Genomic DNA, 21,033 nt, shown 5'->3' with positions numbered 1-21,033 from the left:
AAAAACAAGACTCTGCGGCAAGTGGAAATCTAAGCTCATTCTTGTTGTAAGATATTAGAAAACGCAATCATGTTTTGATTCGATGCAAAAAGAGAGATGAAATGAGGAATACAAGAGTCATTATCAACGACAGAATTTTTTATTGTTTCAATTAGATGTGGATGATTTACTTTACTTCATCACTTTTAAAAGAACAGAATGTTCAGGAATAATTTGCTAAAAATTCAGAAACATTTTGCTTTATCACAAACATTGCAAGGAATAGATCAAACATCTTAACCAATGGATTATAAAAGTAGAATTGACTGATGGCATGAAGCTTTAATTACAGCTTAGGTCTAGGTTTATGTTTTTGACTTGCTGCAGATAAATGCTGTACAGGGTGATCAAAAAGTTCCCCACCACCCCTAAAGCCCTTCAGGTTCTCGTATTTTTCCAGGAAAGTCTCTTTGAAATTTTTGAGGCTTCAAAAAATCGTTTCCTTTGACCTAGGGGCACTCACAACATTTTTAGTCTCTACCTCAATTTGTAAGAAGTTACAGAGGTTATGCCCAGTACGCCTGGTATGCCTAGTATTGCGGGACTTTTGGATCACCCTGTACAGCTAAGATAAGTTACAGTTTTACAGAAGTTTGTCCTTTCGGCAAGTCTCAGTTCAAATGGGTTCTTGGCAAATTTTCTTGAGCTAAAACTCTTCGTTGACTACAGGTCACTGTTTTTTTTAATGATGCTTTTCAAGCAAGCACATTAGGAGTAAAATATTTTTTTCTGAAGTCATGGAATAGTTTTCTTGATTGTATTCGACAGGCGAATACTTCATTCCAGATATATTATACATTCAGAATTACCATCAGCGTATACCACTGATCATGGAGTTAAGGAAGTATGTCAATGACTATGGAACAATACCGCCTACCTGCTGGCTGTCAATTTTCCAGAGCAAAGAAAGAACTTCGCCACTTTTGTAATTTTGAGGCTAGGTTTGCTGTTTATTTTTTAACATTGCATCCTCATTACAGTGCTTGCATGCAGAGTTGGAAAAATTAAAAACATCAGTTTGCGTATTTTATACTGCAAAATGCGAAAAAGTTGCTTACTAATTTACGCCGAAATTGTTAGTTAGACGGTATTGTTTCTTAGCCATTGATATGTAAAATCTAAGTTTCATGCATATGTTTCAATCCCGATATATACTCGCTTAATCACTCCTGAGTAATTAAAAAAAATTGAGAAGAGGGCAAGAAAATGAAATAGAGAAAAAAATTCCGGAGAATTATCAAATAAAGCTTTTATTTGATGCAACTTGAAGGACGAATGAGAAGGCTTTCAAGGCGTTGCCGAAGCTGAAAAATTGTGATTAAACTCGGCATCGATGTATTGTTTCACTAATTAGTTCTAAAAAAAAAAAAATTTACACTGCTTATAATTAAACAGAACAAAAAAAAATTATACGTAGTTGAAAAGGTAAGAGTCGTAGTGCAAAAAAAGTCATAGTTTTTCTTTTTTTTTAATTCACCAGAAGAATTATACAGGTAACCAATGATGATTTTTTCCTACCACAAGATTAAATTTTCTGAAACTGGAACTAGGATTTATTTTTCACCCAAAGAATCAAGGAAAATTTCAGTTTCATACAATAAGTTGATGGAACAGTGAAAATATTTTGGCAGCAACTGACAGTTATTAATAAGTCCCAAATTATCATTCTTCAATTTTAGAGATAAACTCAGATTGTAAGTGCCTTGACAGCAACACAACTTGAAAAAGCAAGTATTAAAATACCTTAACATTTGTATAATTGATTAAAACAGAGCTCAACTCACTTGCATTATTTACGTTTTTTTAGAAAGTATCATTTTATAAGTTTCAGATTCATCACAGACGATTTATTCAGACTCATAAAACTGAGGACAGATAAAATAACACCTCTCCACGCACGCAGTGATCAGAGGAGGTAAACTTCAGTTTAGCGTCGTCTCTTTTTACGTTTGTCATAGGATGAGTCAGAATCAGAGTCCGAGGAACTCGCGGATCGTTTTTTCAGTCGGGCTTCCCTCACTTTCTCTAAATGCTTTAAACGTTCCGTCAACTTCTTCCGTGCTTTATCGGAGCGAGTGGTCGCGCTATCCTTAGACTTATCTACACTAGAATCACTCGACGAGGAGCTGCTAGACTTGCGGTGACGCTTGGACACTTTCGAGCGCTCCACAGACTTGGATTTTGATCTACGATTGTTGGATTTCTGCTCTGAGGCCTTGGATTTTGAGCTACTAGTATGACGTGCGGGGGACTTTGACCTATTTCGCTTGGAGTCTTTCGAGGGGCTCCTGCGCCTGCTATGAGACCTTGAACGTGACTTGTGATGTCTAGAACGAGGTGACCTACTCTTAGATTTCCTACGTTTTGAATGAGATGAAGACCGATGATTCCGCGATCGAGAGGTAGACCGGTGTTTTTGAGATCGAGATGTGTTCCGGGAACGTGATACAGACCGTCGCTTTTCTTCAGTTCGTTTATTACGCAAGGAGGAAACTGTTCGTCCTTTCGACCGAGATCGAGATCGATGCCTACGACTATTATCACGAGATCGTGAACGGTTTCGTCGATCTCTGGATCTTGACCTACGTCTGCCGTCCTTCGCTTCAGCTTTAGCAGTTTGCTTGAAGCGCGAAGTACGACTTGGTTCATCATCCTCAGAGGAGGAGTCAGATAACTGATTTTTCTCGATGACATTTTCTTTGCTGAGCTTGATGTGCTTCAAGAGGTTTTTGTCGAAATTTACTCCTGAGTGGAACATATCCATCAGTTTTTTTTCTGTCTTCGACACCCCTGAGTCTGCTCCCAAGTCCTGTTTCCGATGGCTCTTCTCGCTTTTAGAGCTGGTGTATTTGCCTTCCAAAGAGTGGGCTTTTTCTTCGATGGCATTCAATTGAGCGAACATTTCTGCTACAATGGCATCGCTGTCCTTTTCTTTCTTCTTATCATTTTTGGGACTAGATTTTTCCTGTAATAAGAGAAAAAGCGCAACAGTTAAAACACTAAAAGAAAGAAGGAGATTTACATGGATAGGGCTACATGCATGAGGATACAAAATAATGCAATATAAAAAGAGACCTGGATTAAGAATGGAATAAACCATTATTTAACGTAATAAAAGAAACTAAAAAGGACGTTGCTGCAGCTAAATTCCATTATTATTTCATTACACTAACCTTTAATCTAGAGCTTTTCAAAAGTATTATTTCCAAAAATAAGGGGCTGAACAATTGAAATTTTGGTGTCAATGCGTTTCCTAGCATTAACGTTGCAACATTGGTAGTTTGGAGAAGAAATTTACTTTTCTTTCCTTTGCCAAAAAATAGACAAAAGCTGAAAGTCTTTGTAACTTCATAAAAGGCTGAATTTCTTTTAATTTGAATCCTAACCTTTAAAAGGATTAAATGTGCAAATAGTTCGACGTTCAATACATTTCCTAATTGGAAGAGCATTATTAAACATTTTGGGAAGCAGACAATCTCACAAAGCACAGCGGGAGGGCGATGAGACAGTTGAGTTGTGTTTGTTCAGTAAACAGAAAAGCCAAACGGTATTGGATAAGTTTACTTTGGCAATGCACCAATATTTGATTTTCATTCAACCAATAAATGATCTAGTCTAGTGCATGCAAGTACCTACAGAATAATTAAAAACAAGTCTTACTTTGCCTCGACTGGTATCCGAAGCATCACCAGATTCATCATAATCCAAAGCGTTGTAATCGACTAATCCCTCCATAGTTTTCTCATTTTGTGCACTGGTCTTCGAATGGCCATTAGTTATCTTCTCTCTTTTTTCATCATCCGACTGATGAGGTCTGCTCTTCTTCTCATCTGAGTGGTCCTTTGATTGATCTTTAGACTTATCTCTTGATCGGCCGTGAGGACTTTTCTCTGGATTGTCTCTCTTGCGTTTCCTCTCTTCTTCTTTTTTGGCTAGCTCTTTTTCTCTTTCTGCGTGTCGCTGTTTCCTCGCTTCCTCTCTTCTCTTGATTTCTTCCTCTCTTTCTTTCTGCTCCAAAGCCATCTTTTCAAGTTCGGATAGTTTTATGGTTCGATTTGCAGCTTGCTTCCAGTGCGGTGGAGTTCTGCTGCGACTCCGACTGCGAGATGGGGTCCGATACCTCTGTTGATGAAAAAAAATTACGCTATCAACTTACGATACAAGGAACAAAAGAATAATAATTAAAACGAAAGATTTGAAATGAAGTTCTGGTATAAAGTATTATACTTACGAAATTGTTAAATTTAAAATATGAATTTTAAAATAAAATTTAAACCTCCACTTGCTAAACGAAGTAAGTAACAATTGTTGGAAAATTAAGAAACTGAGGACACTTCACCAAACTGATTTGCAAGTTATTATTCCCTAAAAAAAGTTCACTCATAGGCCTTGTCTCCACGGGACGTCCCATGGGATTTGTCTCAGGGAAAATCTCACCGGCGAAGTTGGGAAAACTAGTCAATACTAGCTAGTCAATACTAGTTCGGAGCTAGTCAATACTAATCACAGTACCAACTAAGAGTCCTTGTAAGGTTCCAGGAACGACTTAAAAAGAAGAAGAAATTTTGCTGTGTTGTTTAACGGGAAAAAAGCTCAGAAGTTTCATTCCTGCGATTTGAGCTTGGGAAATATCCCGTCGAGAAGAGGCATTAAAAATTTCTGAGAATGTCCAGTAAATAAATGGGCTCATGTAGATTATTTTCGAACAAAATGAAATAAATAAGAGCTAACAATGAGCATTGAGGTACTCTATTATATTCCAAAAATTATGAAAAAAAGAAACATACCAGGACTCCTCGCCCTTTGATGACTCGACCAGACTTGGTGTAACCACGAATTTTGGCTCTCTTCTTTGCTTCTCTCTTGTCTTCCCGCTTTGAGTCCTTGTCTTTCTTCTTCTTTGAATCCTCTTTCTCATTATTGTCCACTTTGCGGTAAAGGAATTTGGGCTGCGGTACATCTGGGATTTCTTTCGGATCGATGTTAGAAACAGTAACTAGAGGATGATACTCGGCTTCAGATTCAGACGAATTCTCCGATTCACTCGAGGATTCACTGCTAGATGATTTCCTGCCAAGAAAATAAGTCAATAAGTCAAGCTGTTGATAAAAAAAATCATAAATGAATATTTCAAAGCTGGCAGTTATGGCGTATTCAATCCGCACATAAATATCAGTTTCTGAATAAAAATAAAATCACAGGAACTTATCTCTTATGCATGTGTTAGTGTTGATAATTTGAACCGTTTTAAAGGACTACGCACAGAATACCAAAAAATTCGGTGCCAGCTAAAGTTCGAAATTTTTTTTTTATAGGATGTGTCTCACAATCGCCTGAGTAATATGGGGTTTTTTTTTTTTTAAACGGGTCACTAAACCTTGATTTAATTGCAAATGCACTTGTCTCACAGTAAATAATGCATAAAACACAGTTAAAAAAGTGAGAAAGTAACTTGGAAACCAAGAAAAACACAGTTCAAAATGAGCAACTGTTCCGCAAATTTAAAACACTTTGATTCCCACTAGACCAAATGATCTCATTTAGCAACAATCAGAAGCAAGCGTAGGTTTCTGCGACTTCAGTCAAATGTTTTTCTACTCTTCGTACATGGAAACAATAGGATGGTCATAACCATCTTCAGAATAATGTTGAAGCCAACTGTTGAGCCGTAGGTGAATAATAACAATCATTAACACTAAGTAATAAAATTACAAGATTCACCGTAAGAAAGTTCAATTTATTTTCGCTCACTACACGCAGCCTTTTTTAGAGCAGTTAACCTATATATATTTTTATTTAACATCAGCTGGACTTATTTACAATGTTGCTCAGCCTCAACACCAACCTTGTTCATTAGGGTGGAGCGTTTTTGGGCTTTTTTTTTATTTTGAAAATGGACATAGTACAGTAGTTGTGAAATGGTCTAAAAGTAACGCCTGAATTTTCCTGAATTTTTTCGTCAACGTTTAGGCCTCCCGGATTGACGTTGACGTCAAAATTAGCGGAAAATCCGGGTTTTTTGACGATAACTTGGCAACAATGGCAAATACGACAAAAATGCATAGAATCAGAGTTGTTGGAAATTAAATTTCCAACAAATCACTTTCTTATCGTTTTTTCTGTAAGTGCAACCGTTTTAGTGTAAAATTCGAAAACCCGTATTTTTCCGGAAATTTGGCACAAATTCTCGTTCAGTCCGGGAGAAATACGGTAGAAATACGGGAGAAAAGGAGCTAACTCGGAACAAATTGCGTGATAGACTTTTCCTACAAGAATACCATCATCGGGTTGGCCTGAATAACACAAAACATACAAAATGTTTTCCACGGCTCCACCGCGGACCACCCCTTAAAATTCCTAAAATTCAAAAAGGCGGCCGTGTTTAGATTATCAAGCATCAAGGTAATTTAAAATGTGCATCTCGTGTGGTATGAGGTGTCGTTTCCTATGATTTTTTAGTCGTAAGTTTCAAATATAGTGTTAAAAAAGCCCCTGGTCAAACGGGGTGCATCAAATCCAGGACGGCGGCCAACTTTGAACGGCGGGAGGGTAGCTTATAAAGTTTGATTAGTGTATTACATTTTAAATTGAAATTAAGGTAACGATCTCTGGATAATATTGGTTTAGCATTTTGATTAGAGGTTCAAAATTAAATTGTCTTTTATAAGACCTCATCTATGATCCGATGAATGACACCTGGTCAGGAGGCGTAAAACTGGCAATCCAGGCCGAATCCGCAGGTTACTAGGGTTTAAGATGCCGCAATGTTTGCGGTGAATTTAGATAATTTTGTTCGTAAATTTTAAAGTTACAACAGAAAATGCCTCATAATCGTGCGGGGTCTCCCGATTATGGGATAAGTGGATGACTTCTAAATGTGAAGGACAGAACAGAAAATTTCAAAGTGTGATAGTAAAAAATCTTTGAAATAAATCTAAAAGTTTTCTTAAATGTTCACAATTAATATTACTCCTCAATAAGAGCTGAAATCGAGGATGGTGACTATCTCCATATGAAGAATCAATAAAACGACACTACAAAATAAATGTACAATTCAAAGAGAGACTGCTGAATAAGCGATATTTACATGCAATTGAGTTACCTATTACTAAAAGAAAAAGAATGAAAAAATGAAAACATTGATGATTCATACCACCGGATGATGTTCCTCAGTATATTTTTTGAAGAGTGGTGTCGTCAACTTTTGATTTTAGAGAAAATTGATTTTTTTTTTTTATTTCGCCATGATTCTCACGTGACCTAATTTGCTTTATTCACATTTCGAATAAAAAGAGTCTTGGTTCTCGGGGGAATAAAAGGATTTTAAACGCGGATATTACTTACACGGAAATCGGTACCTTATTTTCGAAGATGTATAATAAGACATATTTTAAAATAAGACGTAATGCTAAAAGGAACTATGTTGCACGCAAACACCGTTCAGATATTGCCTTCCAGCATTATACCTACACCTCTGGTTAACACTACTGCCTTTTACAGGCAGTCATCGTGGATTTGAGACACCCTGTTTGACCATTCATTTTCCACTTAATTTTTTACTTCACATTTTACCAAAATTACACAGGGAATAATACTTCACTTCACTCATTGCGTCATTATTTAACTTGCTTAAGTCCTCCCACCCTTCAAACTTATCAGTCTTTTTTGAGTTTTGTGCAGCCCGATTAACCAGGTGGTATTCATCACGTCATACTGGAAATCTACGACCAAAATTACGATGAAACAACCAAAGCATGTATCGGTTTGCGATGTTGCAGAATTCTTGGAATTTTCAAATATTGCAAACGAGATACCTGGTTTGGGAATTTCGCCGTCGATATTCTTTAAGGAACTAATAACTCACTTCACTTATCACGCGAAGAAGTGGTACTAGGACGAACTATCAGGGGGAATGTGAGGGCATATGGGACAAACATACCCTCCTGCCGTTCAAAGTTGGCCGCCCGTCCTGGATTTGATGCACCCCGTTTGACCAGGGGCTTTTTTTAACACTATATTTGAAATTTACGACTAAAAAATCATAGGAAACGACACCTCATACCACACGAGATGCACATTTTAAATTACCTTGATGCTTGATAATCTAAACACGGCCGCCTTTTTGAATTTTAGGAATTTTAAGGGGTGGTCCGCGGTGGAGCCGTGGAAAACATTTTGTATGTTTTGTGTTATTCAGGCCAACCCGATGATGGTATTCTTGTAGGAAAAGTCTATCACGCAATTTGTTCCGAGTTAGCCCTCTTTCTCCCGTATTTCTACCGTATTTCTCCCGGACTGAACGAGAATTTGTGCCAAATTTCCGGAAAAATACGGGTTTTCGAATTTTACACTAAAACGGTTGCACTTACAGAAAAAACGATAAGAAAGTGATTTGTTGGAAATTTAATTTCCAACAACTCTGATTCTATGCATTTTTGTCGTATTTGCCATTGTTGCCAAGTTATCGTCAAAAAACCCGGATTTTCCGCTAATTTTGACGTCAACGTCAATCCGGGAGGCCTAAACGTTGACGAAAAAATTCAGGAAAATTCAGGCGTTACTTTTAGACCATTTCACAACTACTGTACTATGTCCATTTTCAAAATAAAAAAAAAGCCCAAAAACGCTCCACCCTATTGTTCATGTTATTAGTAGTAAACAAACCACAATTTCATATTAAAATGCGTTTTATTTTGGTAAGAATCACTAGAGAATGAGAGGAGATAGCGATTTTACTATTGCAGTAATTTATTGCAATAATTTTTCTGCCATTTGGGCATGTTTGAAATCCATTGTGGTATTTAGACTTTTGTAGAGCGATTTTCCTTGGGGATTTGGGCTCCGTAAATCCCTTGACTAATTAAACGCAAACACTTTTTTCATCCCAAATCCCCTTTTAAAAAGGTGCCTCAGAAGCATTTGAAAATAAACCAAGCTCTATTTTGAGAATTTTCAGCCAAATTAACGCCTTTAATTCGATCAGGAGCATCAGAACGCAGGAATTGCTACTATCTCTGTGATCTCTACATACTGGTCATCCTCTGCAAAGGGGTGAACTGCAAGTACTTTTTACAGATTTAGACTGTTGCACGACAAGTGAGAAAGCACAATTATTTTACTTCCTCAAATGGAAAAAAAAACAAGAAAAAACTCTAAAATGCCTTACTATCACTCTGACAACCCAGAGTGGACTTTGCTCATATATGAATGAAAATCCATGAGTAAACTGACAAGACACTCACCTGTCCTTCTTTTTCTTCTTCTTCTCCTCTTTGTGCTTGTGTTTTTTCTTCTTTTTCTCCGATTTTTCATCTTCTGTGTCACTGCTTGAACTCTCTTTCTTCTTCTTCTTCTTCTTTTCTTTTTTAGCTAGAAAGGTTTTGAAAATTCATTAAGCGAATGAATGATACTTGTAAATACACAATATTCAAAATAAATCTAAAAAATTTGCCAGGCTAATCCATATCAATGGCTAAAGTGCAAAACAACTCACCTCCGATTACGGCATTGCAGACTTTATGTCATATTTAATTTTTACTGAGGAAAACTAGTTAATGTAATTTTTTTAAAACTTCCTTGATCTTTCATCTGTTGGCAGAATGCGGAGTGGATAAATTTCAAGCTTTAAATTTGGGTTATTTTTCCTAAAAAAAATAGGAACCGACAATTTGAAATACCGCAATGGAGATACGCGGTTCACACTTTGGCCATGGATATTTACTCGTTCTTAAAAATAAAGCGAAGAATTCACTGACAGACTTCAGTTCACCTACCTGTGAGATTTAATGTAAATACATTAAATCTGGAGAAACTTCTAAATTAGAACTTCGTTCATTGAAAATGGTTAGAGACTGTCCATTTTCAGTGGGATATTTCAAGTGCATTTTTTCAGAGCACTTACAAATATTTTCAGCAGGGGTGCAGAATCTTTTGAGCTTCTACATTTCCTGATGCCTGCTCATTGGCTTTCGACATTTTTCTCAACAGCTTTCCACAGAATTACCCACCAATTTTAAAAGCGAGGACCTTTTTCTCCATGATTTCTCTGATTTACAACTTTTGACTCATGAAAATCTTCCCTCCTTTGACATTTTCGAGACCATGCTACATTTTCACAAACCAAGACGGACGCTTCATCAAGCATTTTCCACACCTCTGATATTCAGCATAGTACTGTATCAGCTTCCTTCATAAATTACATAACTCTTACTTTGATACTGAACTATTTAAATTTTACATTTGTTTTGTTTCTTTTCCGCTACAACTTTCAAATGACAGATGCAGCATTTAGAGTTGCAGGGTGTCTAGCAATTTTGAAAAATAAAATTCCCTGACATTCCCTGACAAAATCGGCCAAAAAACCAGGAAAAAATGTAAAATTCACTGACAGACGGAAAAAATAATTCCCTAACATTTCCCTTACAAAAAGGAAAAATATTCCTAATTTTTCAACATGGTTGAACTGATTAGATGTAAGTGAGAATTTTTTCATGGTTTAGGAATACATAGAGTAAAATACATGGCGCCTCAACTTGTGCAAGATATGTTTGCGTCATTTTTAAACTTTAAAAGACATCAGCAGACATTCTGGTAGAAATGTTGGTTTTGATTCCATTTTTCTGAAACTTGATTGATCATCAATTTTCAACAAAAAAAAAATCGTATTTTTCGATTTCCCTGACATTTCCCTGACACAAAAATTGCTTACAAAATAAAATTCCCTGATATTTTCTCTGATTTCTGTGACTCAAAAAGAAATTCCAAGACATTTCCCGGTTTCCCAGGTCGCTAAATATCCTAAGTTGGTAAAGAGAACCAGTTCTGTGGTAGAAAGAGAGAAAAAAAAAGGACAGAGGCAACTCTTACCTTTGGGTTTTGACTTCGACTTGAGTACAAGTTGACCGCAATTGACTACTTTGGCATCCTGAAGTGGGCGGCTCATCCGATCCACAGGCAGAGATTCCACGTGTCTCACGACTTCTTGACCAGATATTACTCTCCCGAAAATGACGTGAACTCTATCGGAACAAAGAACAAAAATATGAAACCTCTCGCTGAAATAAGCGTTTGCAGGTCCAAAGATTTTGATAAAAATACATTTCTCTTTGCAAGCTTCCAAACTAATATTCACATGATTAGTTGGACTGCATTTTGAAATTTGGAACTATAAATTCTGGCTCATCTAAAAAACACTTATGTGCATAGGGAAACTAATGGCACATACGTTGTTTTTAAACCGGGACAGAATTTATAGTTCCAAATTCCAGTCCAATATAGTTGCAGTCCAGTTGGACGCATTTAATGGGAATCAACCTGACTCCATTCAGTCACCAAAAATTCAAATATATTGATCTACAAATTACAGGAATGAGAAAATTGTGCTTTAAAGAAATACAAAAAAAAGAGAAAAAAAAGGTAATCTTTGGAAACTGGACCATCTCAAACCCTTCATCTCTCTTTTTTTTTGGTAATTCAGATTCTTTTGATTAATTGCTTACTTCAAAATTGCGGGTACTTGTCAGAACTATTTTTTAACATTTGAGTAGAACATGGGAAAGAGAAAAAACTATTTGAAAAGGTAAGAATACAAATGCTCATGACCTTAGAGAAGAACATAGGCAGCGAAACTGTGAGTAGGTTTCTCGTTTGTAGGGTTTCAAAATCTTTGCTTCCATTTTACTTTATGAAAGGATAAGAAACCAACGCTATTCATAGAGATTGTCATAGGTGCATTATTCTTCAGATGAAGTCTTTAAGAAATGATGTTGAGTTTTCTTCCATTTAAAAAATCAAGTATAACAGGCAGTTTGCAAAGTGCAAACCGAGACACGCATTCCTGTAGTTTCACCATCAATTCAGAAAAATGATCCTGGAAATTCTAGGCACTGAATGTTCCAGATATTCAGAAAAAATAAGTCCGACGGGAATGAGAGTAAATAAACGTAATGTCAAAGTACAAGAAATATCAGAGAATTGATCGGCTTTAAAAAGGTTATCCACAAAAGTATAAAATGGTTGTAAATGGTTGGTATAAATGTACATCCCTTTCTCTATCCCCCCCCCCTTTCTATGTGCCTGATGCTTTGTTAGTGAATACATCTCTATAGTTTTATTGCAGTGTCCAAAACAAAATCTATTGAAGAACATGAGCATTTGCAATCTTGCAGTTACAAAAAAACGGATCAAAGAATAAGGGATGCAAACTTACCCATCTAAGTGAGGCGCTGGTTGTGTGGTACTACAACAAGAAAACATGAATCATGAACCAATGACCTTCCAGAATCAGGTCTGTCACTAGACAAAAAATAAAAGTAGTGAACTTCTAACAACAAGTTGAGCTTACAAAACTAAAATGAGGGCAACAAGTGATGTGGATGCTAATATCATTGACAAAGATTATTGGCCAGATGATTTTCAAAATAATTTTTTTTTTGGTGATTAATTTTCCATTGGCTCAATTTGTTCTGGGTTATCAATTTATTTCACAGTATAACCATATATTGGATTCTTCTGGAAAAATCGAAATTTTAGTCGCTAGTTCTATCAGCCAGGAATGTTGATGTCGCGTTGCAGCGAGCCATCTTCCAGAATCTAGAAATGCAGTCTAAAGTACTTAATCCAATTAACCATTTATATCAATATCAAAATCGGTTGCAAATTGGAAACAGTATTTTTGACCTTATTTTCAGATTTTGGAAAATAATTTTCGGCACAACAGTCCACAATGATTGATGTAGAGACTGAATTTTCAAAATTATTCACTTGGAATTTAAAATTTGAAATACATCGATTGTACCCAGAATGCATGGCGGCAGAGCTGAAGATCCACTTTAAAGGAGATTGACACAAGTACAAATTTTGCTCTTTTTGTGCCCAAATTTTACCATCAACTGCAAAAAGAAAATTGGTACCATAACTAAAACTTGCATTTATTGGCATCATTAAGTGAAAGAGCGCTCAGGAAATATATTAGCACAAAAAAAGTTAAAAAATTAAAACACGAACTGGATTCATAGCAGTTTTAAGTGAGCACTTAGAATAAGTACTAGCAGGCTCTTTCCATGCAAATAATTACATTTCGCGTCTTTTTTTACATTTCTTAATAAATATTGCTCCTTGAGGTTGTGGATTTCTTGATCCGGAGAGTTGTTTTCGTATACTTGGTTATTCTGATGAATCAAAACTGAAGGAATCACCGAGACCCCATGAATCAACACAAAGAATACCAAAACATCTTAACAATGAGATGACAGTACAGGTCAAAAGCTCTCATAGAACAAAAATAGCAGAAGTGTTTTGGATGAAATTTTGAACATTTTCCAATTAGCATTACATAAAAGCTCCCTTGTAATGTGACGACTTCTTAACTTTTCAATGTTCTTGTCTCACATGGGCTAAAAATGCCATTTTCCTGAGCTATTTCTCAATTTAGCCATGAGGAAAGAGAGCCATGCACGATGAAATATTAAATTATGTGTTCCAGGACACTGTGTTTCACAATTTTAAAGGACTGAATCCTGGTCATACATCAAGATTTTACCACTGTACATAACATACTTCAAAAAGTATAAAGTGATGTCAGTGGTAAAGTGCTCTCCCTGTGTAAGCTGATTGCCTTTTCTTTCAGACATAAGTATTAAAGTCGAAAAAGTATGAAAAGGTACACAGGTGCAGAGGATGCATGATCACGGAGGAATAGATTATTTTCATCACTACGCAAAAGCGTCTTAGAGCAAAAGCTTATCCTTTCAACAATTAGTAAGACTCGCGTTTGATAAATTTCCCTACTCTAAAAAATTCACTGAAAATAGGAAGATCAGTAACAATTAGGAAAGCCTGGAAGGCAAGTTTTTCCCTCAGCATTTTCTGTGAAAGATGGTGAATAAGCCACTGCTTAGCATAACGATAGTTAAAGTGCGAAACCACATATCTACCTTACAGTGTTTCAAAAAGTCCACTTTTCAAGGAGAAACAAACCAACTTCACAGCTTGAAATTTTTACAGAATATTCTGGTGATAGAGATGAAAAATTAAGGGAGTTTTTGATGAATTACGTTGACTAGTGTTTCAAGGAAACCATGAAGTCTGCAATGTCACAAATGGAGATACAAGGTTCCGCACTTTGGGCATCGATAAATATAACACACTCATGTATAAGTTGTACAGTTGAAATGAAAATATGACCTTAAACAGGAAAAGAGAATTTAGTGCTGAAAAACTCAAGGTGTGATGTTAAAAACACCACATTGATCCATGAACCATATCATTCGATAATCGCCAAAAAATGTCAAACCAGATCAGAAGTACAGCAGTTTAGAAGCTCCAGTTTTAAGAAAAAACTCATTAAATTATTGACTGCTACACCGACTTGTAGGAACCAGCATTTAGGATTGGCTTGTTTTGAAGGTCTCGATTTCTGAAATCAGTTATCTGCAAGCTCCTAGCTGAACCAAGAGTTACTCCGATTGCCACTGTGGCCATACCTAGGACGCCAACTCTTCATATCGATGGCTGGAGTCGGAAAATGAGTAATTCTATTGAAACGTTTCAAAATCTCTGATTACGCTTTATTCTTTTAAAAGAAGACTTACCCAAATAACTTTAAGAAGTTTTCTGTGAATATTTAAGAATATGTGAGGAAAATTCACGGAAGATTTCAATAAAATCTGTTGGTTACTCTTCTTCAGAAAAAATGAACCATGACAAGATTGCAGATTTGCCATGTTGCAATCGGAGATTCACACTTTTCAACATTGGCCATCAATATGTGAAGTTGGTAAAATTTTTTCTGAAATTATGAGCAGTTATTGCAGTTTCAATAGTTTCATCTCCCTCATCCACAGCTTTAAGTAGTTGGAATAGAAAAGAATTCTACGACCACCATGGCACAAAAATAAAATAAACTGTCCACAGATACTTTATGGCCTACTGTAGTCTTTCTTGTCAAAAACTCAAATACAAATTATTTTTCCAACTTTGAGCAGACAGCTCTCTATTTGCCTCTGTGCACCTGAGTCCCTTTCCCAAATGCAATCTCAAGTCAAGAATCTTTAATCTTGATCTTGTCCGGTATGTCTCTACATCCAAACTATCAATCTTAAAACGTTCATCAGATTAAAGAATTATTTCTCACATGAAAAACTGCGAGCCATTTGTATTCTTCCCACAGTTAGCCATAGATAGTAGAAATGGCTCATCATGCTTTAGATCCAGGTTCTCATCTGCGGAAATAAAAAATAAAAAGATTAAGTAAAAAATTAAACAAAATCTTGTTTCAAACATATGTTACAAAAGGATGAAAAAATCATGGTGAAGATCAAAGGCTCTGGGTTAGAAAACATAGGGGAAACTATTCAGCCTTGAAGGACTTCATTCTTAATGACAATAACTATTCTACAGATTGTAAACCTGCATATGAGTTCCTCCTACAACGCGCTCTGGCATTCTGCAACACCCAGACACCACGTGTGCCTATCTTCTCAGAGGTTATCGGGCAACTGACAATATAACATCTCTTCGCAAAGCCCTGCCGCGATACTTTCATGGGACGTCCTTAGACACGTCCTACAGAGTGTATAATTTTGAAAATTCAGCACACTTCCTGGCTTAGGATAATGGGCTTATAAATTTATAATCATAGTTTTTTGTTTTTGAGCTAATTTGACTACCTCATACAGTGCTACAAAAAAAGTGCATCATAATCAGACTTTAATGCCTAAAAGTAGGGAGCGCTGGCTAAACAGAGCCAGCTCAAAGATTGGCGCCAACTTGAGTTATGTTACTACAGGGTTCATGCAGCCTCAGTGCTAAAAATTCAAGCACTTTTCAAGCACATTTTTCTGAATTTTCAAGCACTTTTCAAGCACTTTCAAGAGCCTTTTGGAAGCAGTTTTGCGCGAGATTCAAGAAATTTTTCCACAGGACCTTTGACATAAAAACTCCTAATAGCGAGACAGATATCAACAACCAACTAAAATGAGTATTTTCCTCTAATTAAAAAATACACGGATGTATAAATGAAAGACCATCCCAAGTGTCAGTACCAATACTGACAACCCAGTAAGTAAATACCTCTAAATTCTAAGCAGAAAAAAGTAAAATCCTGGCTCACCGCATAAGTTTTCGACCAACTACCCATCCATACTTACACCTGAATGTTTTATTCCAATTTATTCAAAACGTTGGTTTAAAAATAAATGATAATAATAAATAAATATCTTACTTTCATATTCATTGAAACAACGTTAATCATTAAGAAGTGATGGATATCGATAGGTATAAGATGGGCTGAAGATGGTGCAACTTATGAAAGAGTTAATAGAAAATCTGCATGCTATCCGATGGGTTAAATCCGATGGATATCGATAGGTATAAGATGGGCTGAAGATGGTGCAACTTATGAAAGAGTTAATAGAAAATCTGCATGCTACCCGATGGATTAAATTCATGAGAATAGTAGGGTACTTGGACAAGAAGCTCAAAATTGAAGATTCATTCTTGATAAAGCTGAAGCAAGATGTTTTCTGATAGTCTTTCACTATTGTAAAAATATTTGAATTTTAAAAGTGGGATTTCTTAATTTGAAGCTACACATAAGGAGTATGTCTGGAGTATGGAACGGCACATCATTTGAAAAAAGAGTCTTTATGAACACTAAAAAACCGGACGAAAGAAGAAAAAAAAACACTTTCAAGAAGATAATGGACCCACATCATTGAAAAAAAATAAGGTAAAAAAACCAGAAGTAAAAAGAAAAAAATGTTAATGTGAAATTAAATAAATGTAGGTATGAAGAAAAATGTTTTTACAAGCAGTTTAAAAAGTTATAGATTTTAACCGAGACTTATGGTTCTTTTTCACAACTGTTTGGAGAGTTTCGAAATTTCTCCTTCAACGATTGCTAACTCTTCTTTTTTTCTTTTGGCACTTTGGCGGAAACTATTGGACTTAACAATTAATGAGAGATCTTGCTTCTTTTCAGCTTGTTCTGCCAGGTCGTCTGCACCTTTTTCTAAGGTCTTTACATCTTCACATAAGCGTCTTTTTCTCTCTTGTAGAGATTTTGTTTTTTCTGACTTTTCATTTTTAATAGCTGTGAGAGCCTTGATTTTCTTTTCTTCCTCTAAATAGGTAGCATATCTACTGCGAGCACCTGATACACTTTGTCTTAACTCTTTGGTTATTACCATACTGGATAAGCTCTCCATTTCATCGGTAAACTCATGTACATAACGCTGTGCTATGTAGGACTGCTCCTTTAAATTTTCTACTTCTAGGTTTTTATTTACACTAAAACCTCTCTCCACTGATGCTTGTCCATGACTTAAGAGTAGAGTTATTTTGACAACTTTCCATAAATTTTTGTATTCATCCTTGTCCATAAAGTTAATATAAAACTCATCAACTCTTGACTTCTCTTTATAAGGCTCATAGTGTGCAAAGGTGACAGCTTTCTTTAAGACAACGTTTTGATAAAATGAATCAAATTCATCAAGAATAATATCAACTTTACCAGCTACGACTATTTTACAATCACACAATGTATTTAAGACAGACCTCATTTTCTTCTTGCAAACAGCTGACCGACTAACAGGAGAAGAATCTGCATCTAGGTGAATCATACTTCTCGGATCCAAACAGGACAAATTTCGAACTAAGGCATGTGATATTGGAGATTTTTCTAAAATTTTTGACAAGACATTCTTGTAAAATCTAATAGCGCCAGTAATTAGATCAAAGTTATCTTTTTCAGCCACTTTCAGCAGCGACGAAAGACTGAGCAGGCAACTCAGCAGAGTAGTTCTCGTTTCAATTTCAACACGTTTTAATACTTTCCAGCGTACGTCTGAAAAGTCGAATGCTTTCTCATTTGACCTCCGAAAAGTGGATCTGAGAAATTCAAGCACGTTTTCAAGCACTTTCCAAAAAATCAAGCACTTTCAAGGCCTTGAATTTTTTTTTTAAAATCAAGCACTTTTCAAGCTTGCATGAACCCTGTACTACCATGGAGTACCATGTCTCTTACGAAATACCTGCTAAAATATGAAATAATCTGAGGTTCTTGAAAATGGTAGAAGCCATCTACAAATTGAGAGAGCTGGCATTATTTTACCTGTAAGGTAGAGCACTGTTCTAAAAACCTATTAACCCGCACTAAGTATGACACACAATTTGACTTCAACACTTACTTAAGAACACCTTTTAAAGTGTACTCACTCTCTCATCAGACTATTTCAAGGCATTGCTCCTTTAAAATTAAATCTAAAAATTGTTTACGACGATTTCATTTTTTAGATTAATTCACCAAAAGAAGAAAATGGATTGCATTTTGCAAAAAGGAACTACTAGCATTGCAATGTTGCTAAGATTGTGCAACTTCTTTTGTCTTGGAGGAAAAACCCGATTATCCATAATAGTTTCTGTTTTACTCGCTAAAAACTGTGAATTTAAGACAAAAATTACCATCTAAATTTCATAGTTTTTCACGATTTCCACAATTTTATTGCAAAGGATGAATTTGCACAATCTTAGCATCATTGCAATGCTAGTGGTTCCTTTTTGCAAAATGCAATCCAAATATTTTGAGCATTTTCATAGGGTGGTGTGTAATATGGGGTGTCCCCTGGCCCATTATGTCGTACATTTTCTTTAAAAAATAACCATTTGATAAAGGAGAGAAAATACTAACCATCAAAGCTGCCACCATAAATGGATTCTCCACCAGTCCCATTTCCAACTGTGAAATCGCCACCTTGGATCATGAAGTCTTTGACGACACGATGGAACACGATTCCTTTGTAGTATAGAGGTTTCTTCGTCACTGATCCCAGGCCTTTCTCGCCAGTGCAGAGGGCTCGGAAGTTCTCGCACGTGATGGGACAAACATCAGCGAACAACTCGAACACAACACGTCCCATTGCAATACCACCTACCTCTATGTCGAAAAAACATCGCGGCCTCACTGGTTTCTTCATTTTTTCCACTGAAAAATGAAACATCTTGACTATAGAAACCATATCATAACAAAATAAAATTTTTCAATCTTTTTTGAGGCAATTTTTTACAGTAAAAGAAAAAACACCTCAGTGTCTCAGTGTCAAGGGGCAGATACACTTGCAAGCTATTACGCGTCTTGGGCGGAAGAAGGCCCTCGGCCGTGTTGGGCAATTTTCATTGCCAATCAGGTTGCGACTTGCTCAAAGTCGATCCTACTTTCCAGGTCAAGGCGTGCGTTAGGCGTGCAGGTGCATCTGGCCCTTAAGGCGTATAAGTCTTCCTAGTGCGATCACTTTTTTTTTATCTGTGAAGAGGAAAAATTGAGTAACTCTGGTATTAAGTGAAGTCTCCCCTACTTACCGAACTTCTTTTCCTCATTGATTGACATTATAGTTGCAACAGACTCATTCAAATTGGATGTATTTTCAGTCACGAGGTGAGGCTTAGAAAGAACTAGAGAACAACATAACGTAATTTAAATTGGAATAAAAGTGAATTCGCCTCTTCCACATACTCATATCAGAAGATCCACTTTCAACTGGGGTTCTTAGGAAGGCACGCTTTTTAATCTGATATCAACCAGCATTAAAGCAGTAATGATAAAGATCAGGAATTCGGGCAAACTGTCTTTACAGAGAACGTAATCTCGTATAATCTTATTTATCACCGGCACATTACTTGAATGCCCTTAAAGCCCATGAGTGAAAAAAAAACAGATGGGGGAAGTTACAGCTTGCCTTAACTACTTTTATTACACTTGGGGACTCAAAGGGCAGTTAGGTAATGTGCAAGTGAGGAACAAGATTTCATTGCACTCCTTGATCAAAATGTATTGAATCCATTTCCCGCAACTCGCATCAGAAGATGCGAATTGAAATTGCTGTGATTAACACAAGTAATGAGGTGCGTCGACTGATAGGACAAGTTACCATTAAAGCGATAGGGTACGGTAAGCCGACCAGGGATAGATCGCTGAATCAAGCTCCGTCTGCATACAGAATACATCTTTGATGTGCTGCAAGTATGCATCGCTCATTCAGACATCCCTTCACTCTCTTCCAAAGAAACAAGTTAGCTTAAGATACTTACAAGTATTTTAAGGTCGTCTCAAAATCTTAAATTCAAAGGCAACAGTTAGCTGATACGGATGGACGAACTACCGATGGATCCCGGCCTCGGAGCAGAGCTGAATGTCCGAGAGGTAACCACGTTTCCGTCGGAAAAATTTACCGCAATTAGTCAATCTGAACACATGTAGAGAACTGAAGGAGATAAATCATTTTGCGATTTTACACTAAAAATTACACCTGATCTTCTATTCACAATCTGGAATTCTGAGTTTCAGATGGTTTCAGGTTTCAGGCATGCAACTCCGCCATGATTGTTTACCTGACCGATCAAAACCGTTGAACGGGAATCGCAACAGTCAACAGAAACGCGGGTTTTTTAAAATGTAACTTTGGAGATCATCTAGCGCTGAATCCCCCCTCCTCTCTAAGGTGCAGAAAGGGCACCTCTTGGTCGCGATGCTTCAGAATCTCCGCTGCTAATTTATATTTTAGAGAGGAAATTTTATTTCTAGTGATTAGAATTGTAAAATAATGCAGAAAATTCAATAAAAATTTTAACGAATTCCATGCATTCGCTTTAATCATTGACACCGTAACCAAGAAATGCCTTTTCTACACCCAGCGCTTCAATGTCACTTGGATGGGGGTAGCTACGCATTAAGATGAGCCCATATCAAAAGCATTGAATTGTATGTAGGACAAGGTTCATTGCAGAGTGTAATTACGCCTTTATGTCATAGAAGCGACGATTTAAGCTCGCATCGAGTTAAAAATCGATAACTTTCCGCTATATGGAGTTGAAATCTGCGTGATCTTTGGTGATCTTAATCATTCTTAGACTTAAGTTATGTAAATAGATGTTCAAGTAAAATTTCCTAATACTGTAAAAAGGAGAAATGAAATAAAGATAAAAAAAAATAAAAAAAAT

The 21,033-nt window shown here is 36.4% G+C and overlaps 2 protein-coding genes across 10 annotated transcripts in view; both read right to left on the bottom strand.

The window, feature by feature from the left end:
• LOC140225471 (uncharacterized) overlaps positions 1–18,035 on the bottom strand; it is a 164,043-nt gene extending 146,008 nt beyond the window's left edge. For all 8 annotated transcript variants that reach the window (XR_011900551.1, XR_011900549.1, XR_011900550.1 and 5 more), the window contains exon 1: positions 16,725–18,035. The gene's annotated coding sequence lies outside the window, so the exon portion shown is untranslated. The remainder of the gene's footprint in view (positions 1–16,724) is intronic.
• Moca-cyp (nuclear cyclophilin protein Moca-cyp) lies at positions 1,274–20,437 on the bottom strand. Of its 2 annotated transcripts, XM_019044084.2 has the most exons (9): positions 20,125–20,437; positions 18,728–19,021; positions 15,173–15,260; positions 12,248–12,277; positions 10,906–11,057; positions 9,282–9,408; positions 4,827–5,109; positions 3,700–4,161; positions 1,274–3,004 (listed from the first exon to the last, which is right to left on the bottom strand). In XM_019044084.2, the coding sequence occupies exons 2-9, from the start codon at positions 19,011–19,013 to the stop codon at positions 1,967–1,969; spliced, it is 2,466 nt and encodes an 821-aa protein (XP_018899629.2). In that variant the 5' UTR covers positions 19,014–19,021; positions 20,125–20,437; the 3' UTR covers positions 1,274–1,966. The 2 variants fall into 2 exon arrangements, with proteins under 2 accessions (XP_018899629.2, XP_018899630.2); XM_019044085.2 differs by lacking the exon at positions 20,125–20,437 and having other exon boundaries at positions 12,248–12,333; positions 18,728–18,784.
• Between the last annotated feature and the right edge of the window lie 596 nt (positions 20,438–21,033).

Source organism: Bemisia tabaci, chromosome 9, assembly GCF_918797505.1.
Source record: "Bemisia tabaci chromosome 9, PGI_BMITA_v3".
Classification (NCBI taxonomy): Eukaryota; Metazoa; Arthropoda; class Insecta; order Hemiptera; family Aleyrodidae; genus Bemisia; species Bemisia tabaci.
The sequence above is the reverse complement of the archived record's forward strand: the minus strand, read 5'-3'. Positions and strand labels throughout refer to the sequence as shown.